This window comes from Protomyctophum bolini, assembly GCF_963924005.1.
Source record: "Protomyctophum bolini genome assembly, chromosome: 20".
NCBI lineage: Eukaryota > Metazoa > Chordata > Actinopteri > Myctophiformes > Myctophidae > Protomyctophum > Protomyctophum bolini.
The window spans coordinates 24,513,612-24,535,286 of NC_137881.1; the positions used below are offsets into that span (position 1 = coordinate 24,513,612).

The 21,675-nt window shown below is 40.4% G+C and overlaps 1 protein-coding gene across 2 annotated transcripts; it reads left to right on the forward strand.

Moving 5' to 3' along the window:
- The first annotated feature begins 1,827 nt into the window (after positions 1-1,827).
- Positions 1,828-19,036, forward strand: LOC308334862 (crossover junction endonuclease MUS81-like). Of its 2 annotated transcripts, none has more exons than XM_080791738.1 (16): positions 1,828-2,382; positions 2,954-3,083; positions 3,592-3,677; positions 4,576-4,710; positions 6,141-6,221; positions 6,363-6,451; positions 6,858-7,088; positions 7,256-7,426; positions 7,648-7,775; positions 8,999-9,111; positions 9,539-9,658; positions 10,625-10,720; positions 10,841-10,972; positions 12,680-12,783; positions 13,597-13,680; positions 17,936-19,036. In XM_080791738.1, exons 1-16 carry the CDS (start codon positions 2,242-2,244, stop codon positions 18,000-18,002), a joined length of 1,908 nt encoding a protein of 635 aa, XP_080647864.1. In that variant the 5' UTR covers positions 1,828-2,241; the 3' UTR covers positions 18,003-19,036. The 2 variants fall into 2 exon arrangements, with proteins under 2 accessions (XP_080647864.1, XP_080647865.1); XM_080791739.1 differs by having other exon boundaries at positions 4,579-4,710.
- Positions 19,037-21,675: the final 2,639 nt, after the last annotated feature.

The following is a 21,675-nucleotide window of genomic DNA, read 5'->3' on the forward strand; positions in this document are numbered from 1 at the left end:
AAGTACAGTCAGTTAGTTCGGTTTGATTCAAAGTAATGAGTTAATGTGTATTTTCACTATTTTGTGTATTTTATTTTTTAGAACCTTTCATCATTTATTTACAGTTTGTGCATTTTGGTAACATAATTTATTTTCAACTCACACAGAGTCACAGACACATAGCAGGCCTAACAGCAAAAAAAGATTAGTGAAATAGCAGTAGCGGTTGTTCCCCTCCTGGCCACAAGGTGCCACTGTTGGACTGGAATTCTTTGTTGAGACCAGAAGTTGTACTTTTGAACTCAAAGCGGCAGCTACAATGCTACATCATAGAGTAATGAGCTACATCCATTGAAAGGCAAGCGGTTGTATATGTTTATTTTACATACACATTTAATTTGACTCTATTATGACTTCAACTTTGTTTTAAGTCTGGGTTTGTTTCGTTGTTGTACATATGAGTTTGTTTGCGCAGTCTTTCATAAAGAGCAGAATCAGATTGTGGTAGATGGCCAGTGCTAGCGAGAGAGCTAAACCTTAGCTTGTTGACTGTGGCTCATCATGTTTGTGTTGTGTAGTGAAGTTGCACACTGTGCAACTTGTACAGGCAAGCGTGAACATTAATAACATAAGCCTTGTGGTATATAATATATCGCTTGTCTGGCCGTCTGGGAGACTAATCTACACTCGAATGCTCGGTAATATCTTTAACTGAGTGCACTCAGTTAAAAATATTACTGTGTACATGTTGGTCAGTCAGGTGTAGCCCTCCAATGCTTTTGGACCAGGGCTAAGTCAGGCGTATCCGTTCCTCCGGACCCCACTATGAGCACACTGACTCACTGTGGCAGTTCTGTTGTGAAAGTTGAGATGATTTGTACACACAAGTACATTCAGAATACAACTTACAACTCCAAAGTTTGTACACTCTCAGACTCGAGTTACCAGAGTCCATTTGGTTCCTAACTATCGGTCATTTAGCTGGGGATTGATTGATTGAACTTTTTTGAAACCGTTTGTAGTATGGGTACAGTAGTAGTACAGGTCAATACAAAATCTGTTACGAGGATTAAACCAGAAAAAGCACTTGTTTTCATCTGGGTCCTCCATTTTCTATTCATCAAAATAAATGAAAAAAATGTAATAATATACACATCTATGCTAAATAGAAATTTTAAGGGGGGGAACTTAAACTTTTTTTTACAGGGGCCAGTTTCGAATTGCAGCCACCTGTAAGTGCTATTTGAGAGCGGGTTTTAAGGAGGCTAGTGATTCACATTTCTTAACGGCTGTTGGTAGGGCGTTCCACATTTTAGTGGCACAGGCGCTAAATTAATTTAACCCCTTGTTTGAGCTGAATCTGAGTTGCACGTGGTTTGTGGAACTCCCTCTGGTGTTGTGATCGTGGACTTCATTGACATTAAGGAAGTATTTTGACAGGTACTACTGTACAACATGGGTATCTTAGTAGTGCAGGCATGGGTGAGGTGGGTTCTGGGAGTTGGGTCAAGTAGTAGCCTGACTAGTTTGTTTTGGGAAGTCTGGAGCCTTGTTTTAAGGGCCTTTGAGGTGCTGTGGTACCAAGAGGTGCATGCGTAGTCGAAGAAACCTTGTACGAGGGCTCCTGTTCGGGTCTTCAAGGTGTTTTTGATGACCAGTGAGGAGATCCTGTACAGGAATCTTGTTCTTTGGTTGACCTTTTTGATTACATTGGTAGCCCTGAAACGTCCCCTGGCGGTCCCACATTGAGAATCACTGTCACAATTATTACATCGCCTAATCGCAACTATTTGTTGCGATACAATTGTCATAATCGTTTCCATGTTGTCATGATGATGATGTTGTGTATATTGGCCCACATGACATCACAGGGGGCTTTGTTTTAGGCCCACAGGGGCCATAAAACACAATATAAATAGGCTCATAGCAGATCTACAAGCTCGTTGTGAGCTTGTAAATCTGCTATTTTCACCATTAATGATTCAAAAATAAAGTATAGTCATATCCTTGTACAGTATGTGTAATTTTGTATGGTTATCTGTCACATCTGCAGCGTACATCAAAGCCTAAAAGCCAAAAAGAAATGTCATTTTAGTTAAATTAGTCACAATTTATTACGTGACAATTAGTCGTCATGCAAAATGTCTTCATAGTGACGGCCCCTAACCACTGAACCACAATTGCAGTTCGTTGCCGTCAGTCACCGCCTGCTTATGATGGGTTTTCTTTTTTGACCCGTTGTCTCGCAGGAGGACCAAAGTGATGTCATCGTCGGAACGGGTTCTGTTGGGTCGGAAGCGAGCCCTGCCGGTGTGTCTGAACCCCCTGTTTCTACAGTGGGTCACCGAGCTGCGAGACCAGGCCCGGGAGAAAGGACTGAAGACCCAGCACACCTATAACAAAGTATGTTCTGATGCGGTCCCCACCTAGCACACAGTGTTCCTCCATGTTTTTCATGTCCACGTTGACATGTATATTTGGCTGCGGACCCCCATCTGTAAATGCTTGGTGCCATGGACTATAGTGCTGCACGATTCTTGCTCAAATGTGAATCTTGATTTTCCTCCACAACAATTGAGATCACGATTCTCACACGATTCTCATTTTGTCCATGAAAAGTAGTTGCTGAACATTACTACATTCAAAATGTGGCACCTGGAGCCAACTACAGTGGCTTAAAATATTAAACCTTACTCAAGCTTGTAGATCTGCTATTTTTGAAAAATCGTGAACATGTGTGCAAATCTTTGAATATATATTCTTTAACAATTAACAGAGAACGTTTTAAACTCAAATCTTTGGTCCCTACTAGAACAAAATATTTTCAGATAGGGGTCCACCGTCCTCGGCTAAATACAGATAATTCTGGGCGTCCTTGACATGAAAAGGTTTGAGCACCACTGATATAGAAACATAGGTTTTTCAGAAAACGGGGTCCTCAGGTCTTAAAGGGTTAATTTTGTCTCTTCGCCAGGCACTTGGCTCCTTGACGAGGTACCCTCTGCCGCTGCAGAACGCAAGAGAGGCCAAGATCCTGCAGAACTTTGGGGACGGAATCTGTAAAATATTGGATGACAAACTACAGAAGTACTACAGAGAGAACGGTACGAGAGGGATGGAAATTAATAGAGCAGTGGTTTTCAACCTTTTTCATATCAAGGCTCATTATTTATTGGGCATTTGATGATTTAGCCTGATTTACGCTCTCAGACCCTAAACTAAAGAATGTATTTTGTTTTCGTTGGATAAGATTGTGTCCACAATCCCATGCATGTATTGATGTGGCACCATAGGAGAGACAACAGGCAAACGTCGATCAAAATAACAATTATTCTACATTCTCTAATTAATTGCATAAAATTCTTGTACATTAACTTGAGTAATGCAGATGTTTGACAATATTTTAACTCTTGAGAGCGTAAAATGAAACCAAATGGACCTGTAAGGGCCCATTTGGTTTCAATTTACACTAAAGATAAGGGTCCATTTTGATAACTGTCCATCACCTGGAACCCCTTCAAGGACCACTGGTTGAAAACTGCTGGAATATTGGATGCACCATAAAACGTGTGCATTAGTACTCATCCTGCATCCTCTCTGCCTCTGCTGTAGGACCAGACGCTCCAATCCACTCTCTCCCTAAAGGAGCTCCCCCTCCTGGTGGACAGAATAACAACAATCTGGAACCGAACAAAAAGGTAAACTGTGTGTGTGTTCAAAAACGAGTGACAAATTGGAGGATGGAATGGACAGAGTACAGCTATGTCATATTTGTAGTGGTAGAAAGTATATTATATAACTAAGTATATTTAATTAAATACTGTACTTGAGTAAAGAGTACACTTTTGAGTTTTCCTTGAGTATTCTTTCCAATACTTATACTTCACTTCATCTTGGTCCAAATGTTGTACTTTTACTCCACTACACTTATTTGAAAACTTGAGTTACTGTACCAGTTAGTTTGTAGATTTAGATTATTATTACAAAACATACACTAACCACTTCAGCAATTTGACAATAGCAGATCTAAAGTTGCAAACCACAGTTGTAGGATTCTGTTTTCAAGATGCAAGTCGTTGCAATGTGAATCTTTGGTCTGGACTGGCCTTAAGTCAAAACATGTGCTGTGGAATGGGTTTTATGCTAAATGTATGCAGAGGGTGTTTTTACAAGCTTTCTACACAATGCGTCACATTGTGAGCTTGTAGATCGGCTATACTACAGTAACTGCAGTATACTTTGAGGTATTGTGCAGCATTCTACACTACACAGCTCATTTTGGTTTGCTGCTGAAAAAAAGATAGCCTGGGTTCCAGCCTCATTCACTACGTTCTGTGGATTTGTTTTGTCACTTGAGTAGCGAAGTGACAAAAATAAAGTAATAATAATAATACAAAAAATAAGATGGCTCGGCCTTCTCCATGTTAAAGCTTCATTCGATTTCCTCCATGTGTTGTAAGCTTGTAGATCAGCTATTTCAGCCTTTTAAAGTATACAATTCCCCCCAAAATTACAACAAACGGAATGGTCGTTTCTATTCATTAGGTTCCAATGTTTAATGCCAAAACCAATTAAATTGGCGTCTTATCGTTGCAGAAGAATGCCCCGTCGAATGGAGGGAAGGAGAAAGGTGGCGGAGAAGGGGCTGGGAGCAGAAAGAAGAGGGAATATGTTCCCCAGAAGAGGTCTGGGGGCTACGCAGTCCTCCTCACCCTCCACAGACACAACCAGGTACACCTGTTCCACTGGTGATTACAGACACAACCAGGTACACCTGTTCCACTGGTGATTACAGACACAACCAGGTACACCTGTTCCACTGGTGATTACAGACACAACCAGGTACACCTGTTCCACTGGTGATTACAGACACAACCAGGTACACCTGTTCCACTGGTGATTACAGACACAACCAGGTACACCTGTTCCACTGGTGATTACAGACACAACCAGGTACACCTGTTCCACTGGTGATTACAGACACAACCAGGTACACCTGTTCCACTGGTGATTACAGACACAACCAGGTACACCTGTTCCACTGGTGATTTCGTCAACTGAGAGTCTGAGACTGTGATGAAAATTGGCTGTCGACTACGAAAACTAAGAAAATGCTAAGCTATCATTGATGACTAAAACTAAGGCTATGTTGACAAATATGTTAGGGAGGGCTAGTGGAGAAGAGATCCAGTAGAACTAAAATCATTTTATAGGTAAATGCATTTAAGTTCCTTCCCTTAGTAGTAGTAGAGGCTGACATCCAAGTATGAGAAAATAAGTGAACTTAAAATATTCCAAGGCGAATTGTGAGTAAATGAGAAAAAGAGGTTGCGCATCAGCAATGGTTTTCAGTGGAGTGCTAAACCCAAATCCAGTGTACTGTACATCAAAAAAGGTAGCACATCCAAAATTTTAAATATGGTATCTGGTGGACAAAGTACTCACACAAAATCAGCTGTCAAAATTAACATTGATTCAGTGCTTACATTTGTATACATATACAGGGTTCCATTTGTGAATAATAACCCTGTCATTTTCCACAGAGATGAACAATGCAGTGCTCCAGGCTTTGACTTCAAGGTCGCATTCTGTCTCTCCACACTTTCTCTTCTAATTTTGGACCCAATGCTGTAGAGATTGATGTACAATATATAGATAGAAAAATAGGTAATTTAACATCAGCTGTCTGGTACAAATGAATGGATAAACACTGTTTATAATGTTGTAAAGGTGTAATGTATTGGGAAAATAATATTCATATACGCTATAGATTACCGATGTCATGATACCAATCCATTTGCTTCATATCCACACAATTCTAAGATTTTCTAATCAAAAAAATGACTCTGTAACCCAGCACTGATGTCAGACTTTGATGTCAGACTTCGGTGCGCTATTGGTGTATATAGTGTTATATAGAAATGTACTAATATTGCAGAATGACCAAAACATAATACTGGTGAGGACAAATGTTCTGCTGAAGAAGGTACCGGCACCACCATTGAACAAAGCTCAGCAATAAGTGAGCAAGTTTCTTATCTTTCACACGACCATTATGTGACACACTAGACTTAGATATTTGGTGGATTGGACATAAAGTCTTAACGCCACTGTTCTACTTTCACTGTTTAGTGTCATTTAATGTCATCTCATCTCTCCAGATCCCAGGTAATAAAGACTATATGTTGAAGTTGGAACTTCAAGCGGAGGCCCAGCATCTATGTGACAAGTCATTCACTGTGGTGAGTGGGTTACACATACACACACACACGCACAACTTGCATACAAGTACTTATATAAACATGCGCACAGTCGCACACACCCTCCTTCCCTAGTGAAGTATAAAAATGTATGCCCGTGGCTTATTCTCTCTTTCTCTGCAGCCAGATTTAGGTAGTAAATACACAGCCTGGTCTTCAGTCAGCACGCTGGTTCTTAAGGATCTTGTTCTGAAGACTCACAATCCTGCAAGGTAGGCATGGAGAAAACCTACACACACACACACACACACACACACACACACACACACGTTCAAAAAGTGCACACAATCGCATACATTGTGCCTCCTTTGAGCCACAGGACAGGTGTCTTAAGGTCTTCATATTTCTGATCATACAAACATGTTACTGTTTTCAAAACATGACCTAACCCTAGTCTACTCTCTTATAGCCAAATATTATTCCACTATCTTCCAAATGCTACATGTATATAGAGTCTGAAACTAAACACCCTGAAAGCCCATTCCGGAGGCTGTCATCTGTTCGTCATTTCCGTTCATGAAAATGTTTGCATTTCCATTTCTGATAATATCAATGAAATAAAGCAGAAGAATAATACTCTCTCTCTCTTTCCCCTCTCTCTCTCTCTCTCTCTTTGAGGTATTCTCTCACAGAGCAGGGCATGGCTTTGGCAGAGCGACTGGACGATGGGGAACCAGGAAGCAACGCTGGACAGGAGAGAGGGAGGGGTGCAGAGGAGGAGGAGGAGGAGAACGGGATGAATGCAGGAGAGGATGAGGAGCAGGGAGACGAGAAGGAGGAAGGAGGCAGAGCAAAAGTTGTAGACCTAACACAGGAAGAGGAGGAAGAGGAGATGGCGGACATGTTATGGTGAGTGTTTAAAAAAATAGCTAAAACAAACTATTCTTAAAAAGGTGCACAAAGAAATAATTGAACAACGGGGAAAATAGATTGGCTCTAGTATTGCAGGTGTCCTTCCTACTTCCTAATTATACTTGAGTCGACTTTAAGTAGATCACACACTATTACTTCTGTAGCCCCACAGAGAGGCCTGGTGCTTTCACCCAGCTTCGGAGTGAGGTGGCTGGGCCGAGCTGCCCAGGACGGTCCCGGGCTCCAGAGACGACGACCAGGAGGCCGGATGCAGCATATCTCTTACCCGGCAGATATGACATCGTCCTCTGTGTCGACTTCATTGAAACAACTGGGTAAGAGAAATGTTTTTCGTCTACTATACTATGACATTAGGATAGTCTTAATGCCTACTCATACTCCAGCTTTAGGTGATAAGGTGACTACCGCGGTGGTTAGGAAAACTACAGCATCATATTAAACGGCAGTGTTGAATATGATGCAAGCAAAATCGCTATGGGCTTTTTGGCTGTTTCACTGTGTGTGTGTGTGTGTGTGTGTGTGTGTGTGTGTGTAGTGGCATTGGCAACTGTAAACAGGATTTGGTCAAAGAGCTTCAGAAGAACGGCGTGACCTTCGACGTCAGGAAGCTAAACATCGGAGACTTCCTGTGGGTGGCCCGGGAGAAGGTCGCACCTGTACCAGGTAACGCATGCACACGGAATGAAGCTTCAATCCAAGACAAAAAGAAAAGACATGCCATCTACAGTTAACTTCCTGTATCTGCGTGAAGTATACGTGGACGCCTTTTTACGAGACTGGAAGCAGGCGTTGGTGAACGCAGCTTCTGAACCATTCTTTAGCCCCACAATCTTCCCAAGATTTTCATACTAAAAGGTAATTTTTTCAATGAGACCAATCGGGAGAAAATGTACTTTAATATTGACCTTTCTTTCTCTGTCCCGGCAACTCACTCTCGCGGGATCTAGCCCCAGTAAACCTCGAACGGAGATCAGACCATTTGTACTTTTTGTGTACCATTTCCCTCTAGTGTCTCCAATTGGAATGGCATATTGTTTAATAATTGAATATCTCTGCTTTGATGCCGACAGTATCAAACTTATGATGTAGACTCTGACTGCAGTGCATTGGTTTGGCCTCTCGATTGAGATCTTGCTTTTATTCTTGTGCTAACAATTCCAAGTAGTCTGCCTTCGGTTGGTCCTGGATATATTCATGCACAGTAAATAGTCTCATAAGTAGTCATTATGAAGAAAATCAATCAGTTGCAGTTAGGGATGTCCCGATCACGTTATTTTACTCCCGATCCGATACCGATCATTTCATTTTGACCAATGGTATGTCTAACCAAAAGCATGCACCCGTTTAGTGTTGTTGACAGCAAATTTAGTTTTAGTCATAGTCTTGAGTAAAATTTAATTTAGTTTTAGTCATATTTTTGTCATCTTATATGTTTGTTTTTGTCGACTAAATCTACAGTTGAATTTGTCGACTAAAGTGTGTTTTGGCGGGCCTTGACGGCGTCGTACTCGTAATGCCTGATTTTACACTTTGTAAATTGGTAGATGGCATTGGTAATATCTACAAGCCAACCATGATGGGTCTCGCTGCGACGCGTTGTGAGCTTGTAGATCGGCTATTTTCAGAGTGCAACCAAGCATAAAATGTCTTTTAGTTCTATACTGGATCTCTTCTCCACTAGTCCCTCCCTAACATTTTTGTCCAGTTTTTATTTGTTGACACAATTGTCAGTATATTTAGTCATCATAGCTTAGTTTTTATTTATAGCTTTTATTCGGTTTTCGTCAGTGGAAAAAAAAAAGGTATTCGACGAACGTTTTTCGTCATAGTTTCAGTCGACGACGTCAACACTGAATGAGAGGCCTTGCTTGTGTCTCTGTCCACAGGCCAGCTGCGTGCTCCCCCCAGCAGGGAGCTGGTTCTTGATTACATCATCGAGAGGAAGCGGATCGATGACCTGTGTGGAAGCATCATCGATGGACGCTTCAGAGAACAGAAGGTGTGTGTGTGTGTGTGTTAGATTCATAGATTAATCGCAATGCAGACATCATGGATTATTATGAATTAATTCACATTATATTAGGTGTTGCACTCCACCTCGGCATTCCATCCCCCAGAGGTCTAGCGCATTGAAACGGGGACAGACTCCCGGCACCCTGGCTGATACCGACAATTAGCCTCTCTGTTACTTACTGTTTAGTTACACAGTGAAGAGGAAATAAATCATGTATTGGAATCAAGATGCATCGATTCATAATCGAATCGGAATCGGATCTCCAGGTACCTAGAGATTTCCGGCCCTAGTGTATGTGTGTGCGTGTGTGTGAAAGAGTGCATGTGAATATACTTTACCTATCTCAGCTTGTTTATTCTCCAATGATTGTAGTGAATTGATGATGGCAAGTCTCTCTCTCTCCCATCCTCAGTTTCGCCTGAAGAGGTGTGGTCTACATAAACCCATCTACCTAGTGGAGGAGTGTGGCGCTGCAGCGTCTCACCTGAGTATACCGGAGAGCACTTTACAACAAGCTATTATCAACACACAGGTACACACATGCATACACACCAGGGCTCGAAATAGCGACCATTTTGGTCGCAAATGCGCCTGAATTTTAATCTGTGCGATCTCAAAATATAACTGGGAGCACCAGTGCTACTGCATATAATTACTGTAGTGCGACCAAAACGATCGCGACCGAAAGTGTCGCGGGCCGGTTCCGTCCCGCGAGATGATTTAAACTTGTAGAGCATAAAGATCTGAGCATGTCAAAAAAAAGTAAGTTCCTAGTCCATTCCTGTCCAGAGTTATGATTTTTTAAAGAAATATCCCCTTGGCTTCTTCTGCTCTTCCTCTAACCTCCCGTCAGGACTGATTGGGTGATCAACATCAGCTGGACTTGAGGTCCTCAGCTGTGAGAGACAACAAAAGGGCTCAATTGAATGGAATGTGTGGAGGCAACACACTCACTCACACACACACACACACACACACACACACACACTAGACATTTTCCTAGACATGAAAATTAACGATGTTATGAAAATAACTTCTCATAAATATATACAGTATACATATATATATATACATATACATATATATATATATATATATATATATATATATATTTTTTTTTACTTCAATCAAAAAGCAGGCCTACATAAAACAAAGGGTTTTGTAGCCATTTACAAATCCAGAAATTATAGCAGAGACAGTATTTAGAATTTAATTATATTTTCAACTGGTTTATTGCCACAAAAATAGCATCTCATACCAACTGCCTTGTAGGCCAGTGGTTTCCGCATTATGCAATTAATTGTGTACTTACAAGAGATAGTCTCTTAAAAAGATAACATTGTGTGTGTGTGTGTGTGTGTGTGTGTGTGTGTGTGTGTGTGTGTGTGTGTGTGTGTGTGTGTGTGTGTGTGTGTGTGTGTGTGTGTGTGTGTGTGTGTGTGTGTGTGTGTGTGTGTGTGTGTGTGTGTGTGTGTGTGTGTGCGCGCATTTGTGTTAGGTGGTGGACGGTTTCTTTGTGAAGAGAGTACAGGATGTGAAGGAGTCTGTAGCCTACTTGACTGTAATGACCCGATACCTGACCAAACTGTACCAGGTAACTGTCTCTCTTTCACACACACACACACACACACACACACACACACACAACAGTATCAACTGATATACAATTCAAACACTCTCTTTTCGTCCTCTTTCTTAATGTCCTCTCCTCCAGAACAAGACCCTGTTCTGTCATTCCAGAGATCTGGAGGTGGACGGAGGAAGTGAGGTAGAAGAGGCCAGAGAAACCCCTTCCTCCTCCCTCATCTCCTTCGCCGAGTTCAACCTCGGGTCGCTCAAGAACAAGGTGTGTGTGCGACGGCGTGTACATAATTGTAAACCTTCTTGTCATGTTTCTTTCGAAACCGGAAGAAATGCGTGCACAAACACCAGTCACAATAACGATATGAAACAAACTTGCCGGATGCTTTTACTGCTTTAGTAATAAACTGAAAGGAGTGCTGGCTATCGTTTCTTTAAAGCACCATGTGTGGAACACAAAAGACCACTTTCTTTCTGCAGCATTCGTGATGTGGTACAGAATCTAGAGATTCACCATGAAGCGTCATTATTCCACGTGCCGCATGGAAATGAAGTAATGAACAAAATACATTATAACAAATATAGCAAATAAATGGTGGTGCAGGTGGCGCAGGGGTGAAATACCGGGACAGTACTAGCATCCGTTTGAATCCTTCATGATGCATTCTAGTGCTGCCAACGAATATTCTATATCCGAATATAGATTCGAATCAAAAAATATAATTAATAACCGAATATATAAAATTAAGGTTCGAATTAAAAATAATAATAAAAAATATTTTTTTATTTATTATTATTATTAGTTTTCGGTGCCATGGGTAAGCGTTGTGACTTGTGAGCTTGTAGATTAGTTATATTTGCCACGCGACACGCCGACAACGGCATACATTGAAGAATAAATCAGCTGCCACATTTCCTAAACACAGACTATACAGCGCAGCGCAGCGCAGTTCTGATTGGCTGCCTCGTCTCCAGCCTTGTTGCCTCAGAATTCTTTAGGGTCACTAATTTGAGCATAACAGCGGAGCACAGGTGCTAGCCAGCTAAAAAGTTTCATAACGTCGGCACTCGGCAGCAGACCCACAGTCCACAGATAATAATAATGCAGCAGAATTAACACTGCCTCCGTGCCTTGTTTTGATAAGGCTGTGTGGTAGGATTGCTCATTTAAGAAAAATGTTTTACTGGAGAAGGGAGAATGTATGCGTTCCGTTCCATCTCAGTTTTCAGCAACACCAATGCGCGGAGAGAGAGAGTTGCGCCAGCAATGCGATCTTAAATGTTATGTCTCAGGTTGTATTGGTGTAAATATAATTATTAAAAGATCCGATTGGCTCGAATTAAATCCGAAATCCGAATGGCTCGAATTGTTCGAATCCACGTGGGTTTTTAAAACGAATATCCGAATCCAATTTTTGGACAATTACGGCAGCCCTAATGCATTCTGCTAGGCCGAGCATCTCTATACGAACACAATTTGTTTGGCAGAGGTACTGCGTCCAGTTTTCATTTCACCTGTTGTGAGCTTGCGCTGTGAGCTTGTAGATATAGCTTTGTAGCTATTTTTAGCAAGTATCAAATCAGCCATTACGACACCATCAAAATACATTTGTGTTGACAAAATCAACTGTAGATTTAGTCGACTAAAATCTTACTTGAATAAAACTTGCGTAAACTTGAATAAAACTAAAACAATATTTAGTTTTACCGTAGTCATATTGTATCTGAAATGTTTACATTTTTATTAATTTTTGAACAAAATCCAAAGAAAACGATAGCAAAAGAAAGAAACACACATACAGTACAAACAAACATGAGAAAATAAAATAACATGTTTTAAGACCAAACTAAATCAAAAGTTTCTGTCAAAATGAACACTTCTGCTGTCACACTGACATCCAGTGTGAGTGTTTTTGTGCACACGTGCATGCTTGTGCCTGTGTGTAACCTTCCCTTCATATTTGTGTCTCAGTGCCAGACAGTGACGGAGGTGTTTGCAAGACAGTTGATGCAGGTCAGTGGTCTGTCTGGTGACAAGGCTGCTGCTATACTGGAACTATACCAAACGCCACACAGGTAATACACTGAGCGAGTGTATCCTCATGGTCACAGTGAATGAAGTACTGTATATGCTGTCATCAGCATTTGCAATACTTAAATGTGTTTTCACCTTCTGAATCTTCTGAACGTACAGCAATGTAAATGCGTGCGCTTCTCCACTGTCTTGTGGTCGCTGGGATGCGACTCACAAATTCTCGGTACCAGTTTCCGTGCACTCCCCCGTGTCGCAACGAGCGATATAAATTATATAGATATTATAGGTCCAGTGCTGGTTGATGTGTTTGTAAAGCGTTATACTATTAGTAGCAACACAGACATAATATCTGGGTGGGGCATTCATTTCCAACTTGCATCATTCCAAATTGGCCAGTGCCCAACGGGCACCACCGTAGAGGCCCCACGGGACCTCTCTAGTTTATTATAAAGCGTTTGTTTTACAGAGGATAAGGTTAGAAATAAGTTTAGGGTTAGGCATAGTTTTTCTGCGGCTGGATTTTGGCACCGTTTTACTGAGATTAAGATCAGGAATAACCGGGATTCACACTATGCGACTGTTTTGAGGGGAGCGTTCTTGTATTTGCAGGGATGAGCACATGAACATGTTGGAAAATCCGGGATGAATTTCTTGTTCCAGTGGAGAGCTCACATTTGCAACTATAGCGGTTGGAAAACAAAAGAAGACACATTTACGACAGTTTCCCTGACCTGTACATAAGCATTTATTGGTCATGTAAAAGAGATGCACACAGACAGAATAGGCACATTTACACAGATTTATTGTACATGTAATCACTTATTCTCTCTCTCTCTCTCTGTGTGTGTGTCCAGTCTTCTCACAGCCTATGAACAATGCAGGAGTGAAGCAGAGAAAGAGAAACTTCTCTCCTCTATCCGATACGGGAAACTCAAAAGGTTTGCAGGATTCACTTTGATTCCATTCCATTGTTGTTATTATGCTCTGTGCTGCATTGCATATTTATTCCTCCTTAAAAATTGAATATTATGGAAAAGTTCATTTTCCTCCATGATCATAAATGTTAACAAATAATTTCATCAATGGGGTGTGGCATGGAGGTGATAAGCCTGTGGCACTGTTGAGGCGTTATGGAAGCCCAAGTTTTCTCTGATAACAGCTCATTCTTGACAATAAAAACCTAGATTCTCTGTGGGGTTCATGTCCGGCCAATTTGCTGGTCAGTTAAGCACAGATATACCATGGTCAGTACACCTATTACTGGTACTGTAGTTTTGGCTCTGTGGGCAGGTGCCAAGTACTGCTGGAAAAGGAAAATCGGCATCTCCATATAGCTTGTCAACGTACTGAAGCACACATGCTTTTGGATTTTTGGATGAGCTGTATGCCATAATGTCATTTTTCATTTTTTTCAAATCCTCAAAAATGATGAAAAACGGCATGCTATAGTATGCCGTACGATATGGGCTATAGCCCATGGTCCAAAATGATGAGAAACGAGGACAACTTTTTATTTCAAAATTTCAAAAAACATGGGCTATAACCCATCGTTTTTGTCATTTCGTCATTTTTTTCAAATCTTCAAAAATTATGAAAAACTGTGCGCTATAGTATGCCGTACGATATGGGCTATAGCCCACGGTCCAAAATGATGAGAAACGAGGCTAACTTTTTTTTTCAAAATTTCAAAAAACATGGGCTATAACCCATCGTTTTTGTCATTTCGTCATTTTTTTCAAATCTTCAAAAATTATGAAAAACTGCGCGCTATAGTATGCCGTACGATATGGGCTATAGCCCACGGTCCAAAATGATGAGAAACGAGGCTAACTTTTTTTTTCAAAATTTCTAAAAACATGGGCTATAACCCATCGTTTTTTTCATTTTTTTCAAATCCTCAAAAATGATGAAAAACGGCATGCTATAGTATGCCGTACGATATGGGCTATAGCCCATGGTCCAAAATGATGAGAAACGAGGACAACTTTTTATTTCAAAATTTCAAAAAACATGGGCTATAACCCATCGTTTTTGTCATTTCGTCATTTTTTTCAAATCTTCAAAAATTATGAAAAACTGCGCGCTATAGTATGCCGTACGATATGGGCTATAGCCCACGGTCCAAAATGATGAGAAACGAGGCTAACTTTTTTTTTCAAAATTTCAAAAAACATGGGCTCTAACCCATCGTTTTTGTCATTTCGTCATTTTTTTCAAATCTTCAAAAATTATGAAAAACTGCCGCTATAGTATGCCGTACGATATGGGCTATAGCCCACGGTCCAAAATGATGAGAAACGAGGCTAACTTTTTTTTTTCAAAATTTCAAAAAACATGGGCTATAACCCATCGTTTTTTTCATTTTTTTCAAATCCTCAAAAATGATGAAAAACGGCATGCTATAGTATGCCGTACGATATGGGCTATAGCCCATGGTCCAAAATGATGAGAAACGAGGACAACTTTTTATTTCAAAATTTCAAAAAACATGGGCTATAACCCATCGTTTTTTTCATTTTTTTCAAATCCTCAAAAATGATGAAAAACGGCATGCTATAGTATGCCGTACGATATGGGCTATAGCCCATGGTCCAAAATGATGAGAAACGAGGCTAACTTTTTTTTTCAAAATTTCAAAAAACATGGGCTATAACCAGGGGGGCAGTCAGACGGATATTTTGTGAAGCCACTAAGGAAATGAAAGTTCATATAATGGCCTGTTGTGGCGCTGTCATTGGGCTCAAAAAAACCCATAGCCCCATAGAAGTCCATGTATTTTGGCCCAACTTCACCTACACTGTATTACCTTAATAAACATGGTCATAAATACTTTTTGCTTCCAGTCACTAGTTTAAAGTCTCATTTCTAATGTCATAATATTCTTTTTGGAAAATTATGGTCCCATTTATTAAAAACATGACCATAAAGTCGCGCATGTTCTGAGGGGCGTGGCTACCGTTACAGTCTATGAACGGGATCCCCCACCCACTCGAGTCAAAATAAAAACCAACGAAGAAGAAGGGGGAAGTCCCGCCTCGTTGTCTGGGCCAGCCAATGGCCAGCTGGGCCCAAACGGATCTAGAAAGATGGCGACTTCCATTGCAAGGACTGACAGGCTTCATTTTACGTTCACGTTAGACCCGTGGAACGCTTTGTCCATATTTTTTACAGTCTATGGCTATAACCGATCGTTTTTTTCATTTTTTTCAAATCCTCAAAAATGATGAAAAACGGCATGCTATAGTATGCCGTACGATATGGGCTATAGCCCATGGTCCAAAATGATGAGAAACGAGGACAACTTTTTATTTCAAAAAACATGGGCTATAGCCCATCGTTTTTGTCATTTCGTCATTTTTTTAAAATCTTCAAAAATTATGAACAACTGCGCGCTATAGTATGCCGTACGATATGGGCTATAGCCCACGGTCCAAAATGATGAGAAACGAGGCTAACTTTTTTTTTCCAAAATTTCAAAAAACATGGGCTATAACCCATCGTTTTTTTCATTTTTTTCAAATCCTCAAAAATGATGAAAAACGGCATGCTATAGTATGCCGTACGATATGGGCTATAGCCCATGGTCCAAAATGATGAGAAACGAGGACAACTTTTTATTTCAAAATTTCAAAAAACATGGGCTATAACCCATCGTTTTTGTCATTTCGTCATTTTTTTCAAATCTTCAAAAATTATGAAAAACTGCGCGCTATAGTATGCCGTACGATATGGGCTATAGCCCACGGTCCAAAATGATGAGAAACGAGGCTAACTTTTTTTTTCAAAATTTCAAAAAACATGGGCTATAACCCATCGTTTTTGTCATTTCGTAATTTTTTTCAAATCTTCAAAAATTATGAAAAACTGTGCGCTATAGTATGCCGTACGATATGGGCTATAGCCCACGGTCCAAAATGATGAGAAACGAGGACAACTTTTTATTTCAAAATTTCAAAAAACATGGGCTATATATAACCCATCGTTTTTGTCATTTCGTAATTTTTTTCAAATCTTCAAAAATTATGAAAAACTGCGCGCTATAGTATGCCGTACGATATGGGCTATAGCCCACGGTCCAAAATGATGAGAAACGAGGCTAACTTTTTTTTTTCAAAATTTCAAAAAACATGGGCTGTAACCCATCGTTTTTGTCATTTCGTCATTTTTTTCAAATCTTCAAAAATTATGAAAAACTGCCGCTATAGTATGCCGTACGATATGGGCTATAGCCCACGGTCCAAAATGATGAGAAACGAGGCTAACTTTTTTTTTCAAAATTTCAAAAAACATGGGCTATAACCCATCGTTTTTTTCATTTTTTTCAAATCCTCAAAAATGATGAAAAACGGCATGCTATAGTATGCCGTACGATATGGGCTATAGCCCATGGTCCAAAATGATGAGAAACGAGGACAACTTTTTATTTCAAAATTTCAAAAAACATGGGCTATAACCCATCGTTTTTGTCATTTCGTCATTTTTTTCAAATCTTCAAAAATTATGAAAAACTGTGCGCTATAGTATGCCGTACGATATGGGCTATAGCCCACGGTCCAAAATTATGAGAAACGAGGCTAACTTTTTTTTCCAAAATTTCAAAAAACATGGGCTATAACCCATCGTTTTTGTCATTTCGTCATTTTTTTCAAATCTTCAAAAATTATGAAAAACTGCGCGCTATAGTATGCCGTACGATATGGGCTATAGCCCACGGTCCAAAATGATGAGAAACGAGGCTAACTTTTTTTTTCAAAATTTCTAAAAACATGGGCTATAACCCATCGTTTTTTCATTTTTTTACTTTTTTTTCAAAATTTCAAAAAACATGGGCTATAACACATGCTTCAGTATTGCTATCTCAGTATTGATATAGGATTTTTGGATGAGCTGTATGCCATAATGTCACGATTCAAACAAAAATAGGTTTTAAATATTTCACTTCATGCACAATGAATCTAGAATACAAGAAAGTATCACATTTTGAATTATATTATGGAGTAAAAATGAACTTTTCCATAATATTCTAGATTAGAATGAGCTGTATATCAACGATTTGACATGAAACAATTCTAATACATTTTCTATGTATATTTTTTAAATCAACTAAATGGATTACTACTTCTATGCACACCTCGACATTACCACTGTTGCTTTTTGAGAAACCTGCTTTTGTTTTTTGTTTTGTTTCTTCAGGAACCTCGGGCCAGCTCTGAGCAGAACCGTCTACCAACTGTACTCTACCCAAGGACCATTGTCATAGAGACACACACACACACACACACACACACACACATAAAGGAAAGGACAAATATAAGAACATTGGTGCCAAGCTGGTGCCAACGAGGACTACTCGAGGAGGCTGTTGATGGCACCGCCGCGGCCCTGGCATGTGTGGTCTCATGTTGCCACACTGTTACCTTTCTCAATTTTCTTCCGTCATACAGCCTCCTCCCGCAAATCTATCCTAATATAGATAGAAATCATCTAAGCATACAGTATATAGCTTGCAGCTTAGCAGAATTGAAAAAAAATCTCTAAAGATATTTAAAATATATATTTTTGTGAACGGAAATGACAAACGGATTACTGGAGGGGTTGTTTTTTTTTTGAATTTCGGGAGGTGTAGTTGTCTGGCTACACGAGACTGGCACGTGCCACGGCAAAGAAGGGCTTTAACTCCATCGGCAAAGGAGCCAACCTTGTGGAGAGCTGTGCATGCTGTGATCAGCAAGCTGAAGTTGTCCAAGCCTGTCTCAACCCCAGAGGAGATTGCACACGAGTTGCCACACTCTCGGTCAATGGTGATGTAAAGATCGGACCTCATCTCTATGCCATGAAAGAAAAAGTACCAAATGCAAGAAAGTATAGCCAAACACAGTCATGTACATTTTAATCTTTACTCTCGAGTCTTAACCACTTAAACCCGATATGCGGTGCATGGTTGTATAATGTATGTCAATGGTGAAAATAGCAGATCTACTAGCCCAAAAAGTGATACCTTGCAACACATTGTGAGCTTGTAGATCTGCTATCTTTTGCTGCAGAGAGCTACACCTGGTGTTGGCTACAAGGACCATAACTTATAAGTTGAAAAGTCATTTTGATTTGGGTCTTTTATGCAGTCTAGTCTTATTCTTTAAAATCCATCACCTAACATATAATTCACTCAAACACTAGTAGATTTACATTTGCAACAGTCCATGTAAATCTCAAAATGCTTTATTTTGTATATTGTTTTCTACGTATGAAGAATTGCCACAATTGGTGTTGAAAAAAATAAAGTGTTTGATTTTGCGTTTGGTTTATGCTTCCATGTCAATCTGAAAATAGCTACAATAAGCACAAAAGACGGATTTATTGATTGGGAAACTGTTCCAGTGAATTCCAAAATTTCAAAAAACATGGGCTATAACCCATCGTTTTTTTCATTTTTTTCAAATCCTCAAAAATGATGAAAAACGGCATGCTATAGTATGCCGTACGATATGGGCTATAGCCCATGGTCCAAAATGATGAGAAACGAGGACAACTTTTTATTTCAAAATTTCAAAAAACATGGGCTATAACCCATCGTTTTTGTCATTTCGTCATTTTTTTCAAATCTTCAAAAATTATGAAAAACTGCGCGCTATAGTATGCCGTACGATATGGGCTATAGCCCACGGTCCAAAATGATGAGAAACGAGGCTAACCTTTTTTTTCAACATTTCAAAAAACATGGGCTATAACCCATCGTTTTTGTCATTTCGTCATTTTTTTCAAATCTTCAAAAATGATGAAAAACTGCGCGCTATAGTATGCCGTACGATATGGGCTATAACCGTATGACGTTCCAATTCCTAGGGGGATGATTTATCTCCCTACCCCTTGACACTCATTATGTAGGGACAAGGGGCAAGGGCTGAGGGGTAGGGTTAAAAAACAAATTGGGATTGGGCCTAAATGTTCAAATCCCACTCTTCCTAAAGTTTAATGCTAGTTATTGAGCTTCATTTACTGCTATTCTAGCAGTGGCTCACAGCCTCAGCCTCAGCCTGACTACCTCAAAACTCTAATTGTCGTAGTGGTTAAGATGTTGGCTTTCCACGTGGGAGACCAGGGTTCGATTCCCGGCTGTTACACTGTCATACAAAAGAAGACCTCAACAGCGCTAAGAAACATCTGATTAATATAATGCTGTGTTATTTAAACTTTACTAACTGAAGGCTAACGAACAAAAGATCACTTCAAAATTACCAGGAAACTTTGCCTGAGAGTGTCTGACTGATGGTGCAGTGGTCTAATCATCAGGCTTTCAGTACAGACATTCCATGTTGGCCGGTTCAAGTCCCATGTCATGACATCAAGGTGCTGGAGGACCATCGGGAGTTCCTCCTACAACTCAATGCTGCAGTAATTTGAACTTTTCAAGGCTTGAATAAAAAATAAAAACTCAAAAGCACCAGGAGACATCTGCTGAATGCCCCAAGGTGCCTTGGCTCAATGGTGTAGAGCGCTTGACCCGTTGCCTCTGCTTCAGACAGTTAGCCGGTTCAAGTCCCATGTCATGACATCAAGGTGCTGGGAAGGACCATCGGGAGACGGTGCTCTCTCCCCCTGTTTCCTGAAAAGTAACGGTTGGGGGTTATGTCTGAAAGAACTCTGTCCAGCTAACCTTTTGAACTATAGTATGTCCTTTTTTTTAATCATTTTCACATTTGTTTTTTAAATCGTTGCGAAAACCATGAACTATAGTTCATTGCGGAAATTGCGGAAATTGCGGAAATGGTAATTGCGGAAATTGCGGAAATTGCGGAAATGTTAATTGCGGAAATTGCGGAAATGTTAATTGCGGAAATTGCGGAATTGTGGAAATGGAAATTGCTAAATTGCGGAAATTGCGGAAATGGAAATTGCGAAATTGCGGAAATGGTAATTGCGGAAATTGCGGAATTGCGGACATTGCGGTAGTTTTTCATTGTCAAAATTCAAGAAAATGACATTGCCATTGTCCACGATTATAATCGGGCCCAGTATGCAAAAACACAGACTATTCTGTCAGATGATGGGCCAAACTGCATTGCTATTTTATTTTTAAACGTTTGACCTAATTCTTATCTGTAAAATTTTAGGTGGACAGGGTTCTTTCAGACATAACCCCCAACCGTTACTTTTCAGGAAACAGGGGGAGAGAGCACCGTCTCCCGATGGTCCTTCCCAGCACCTTGATGTCATGACATGGGACTTGAACCGGCCAACCGTCTGAAGCAGAGGGAACGGGTCAAGCGCTCTACACCATTGAGCCAAGGCACCTTGGGGCATTCAGCAGATGTCTCCTGGTGCTTTTGAGTTTTTATTTTTTATTCAACCCTTGAAAAGTTGAAATTACTGCAGCATTGAGTTGTAGGAGGAACTCCCGATGGTCCTCCAGCACCTTGATGTCATGACATGGGACTTGAACCGGCCAACATGGAATGTCTGTACTGAAAGCCTGATGATTAGACCACTGCACCATCAGTCAGACACTCTCAGGCAAAGTTTCCTGGTAATTTTGAAGTGATCTTTTGTTCGTTAGCCTTCAGTTAGTAAAGTTTAAATAACACAGCATTATATTAATCAGATGTTTCTTAGCGCTGTTGAGGTCTTCTTTTGTATGACAGTGTAACAGCCGGGAATCGAACCCTGGTCTCCCACGTGGAAAGCCAACATCTTAACCACTACGACAATTAGAGTTTTGAGGTAGTCAGGCTGAGGCTGAGGCTGAGGCTGTGAGCCACTGCTAGAATAGCAGTAAATGAAGCTCAATAACTAGCATTAAACTTTAGGAAGAGTGGGATTTGAACATTTAGGCCCAATCCCAATTCGTTTTTTAACCCTACCCCTCAGCCCTTGCCCCTTGTCCCTACATAATGAGTGTCAAGGGGTAGGGAGATAAATCATCCCCCTAGAAATTG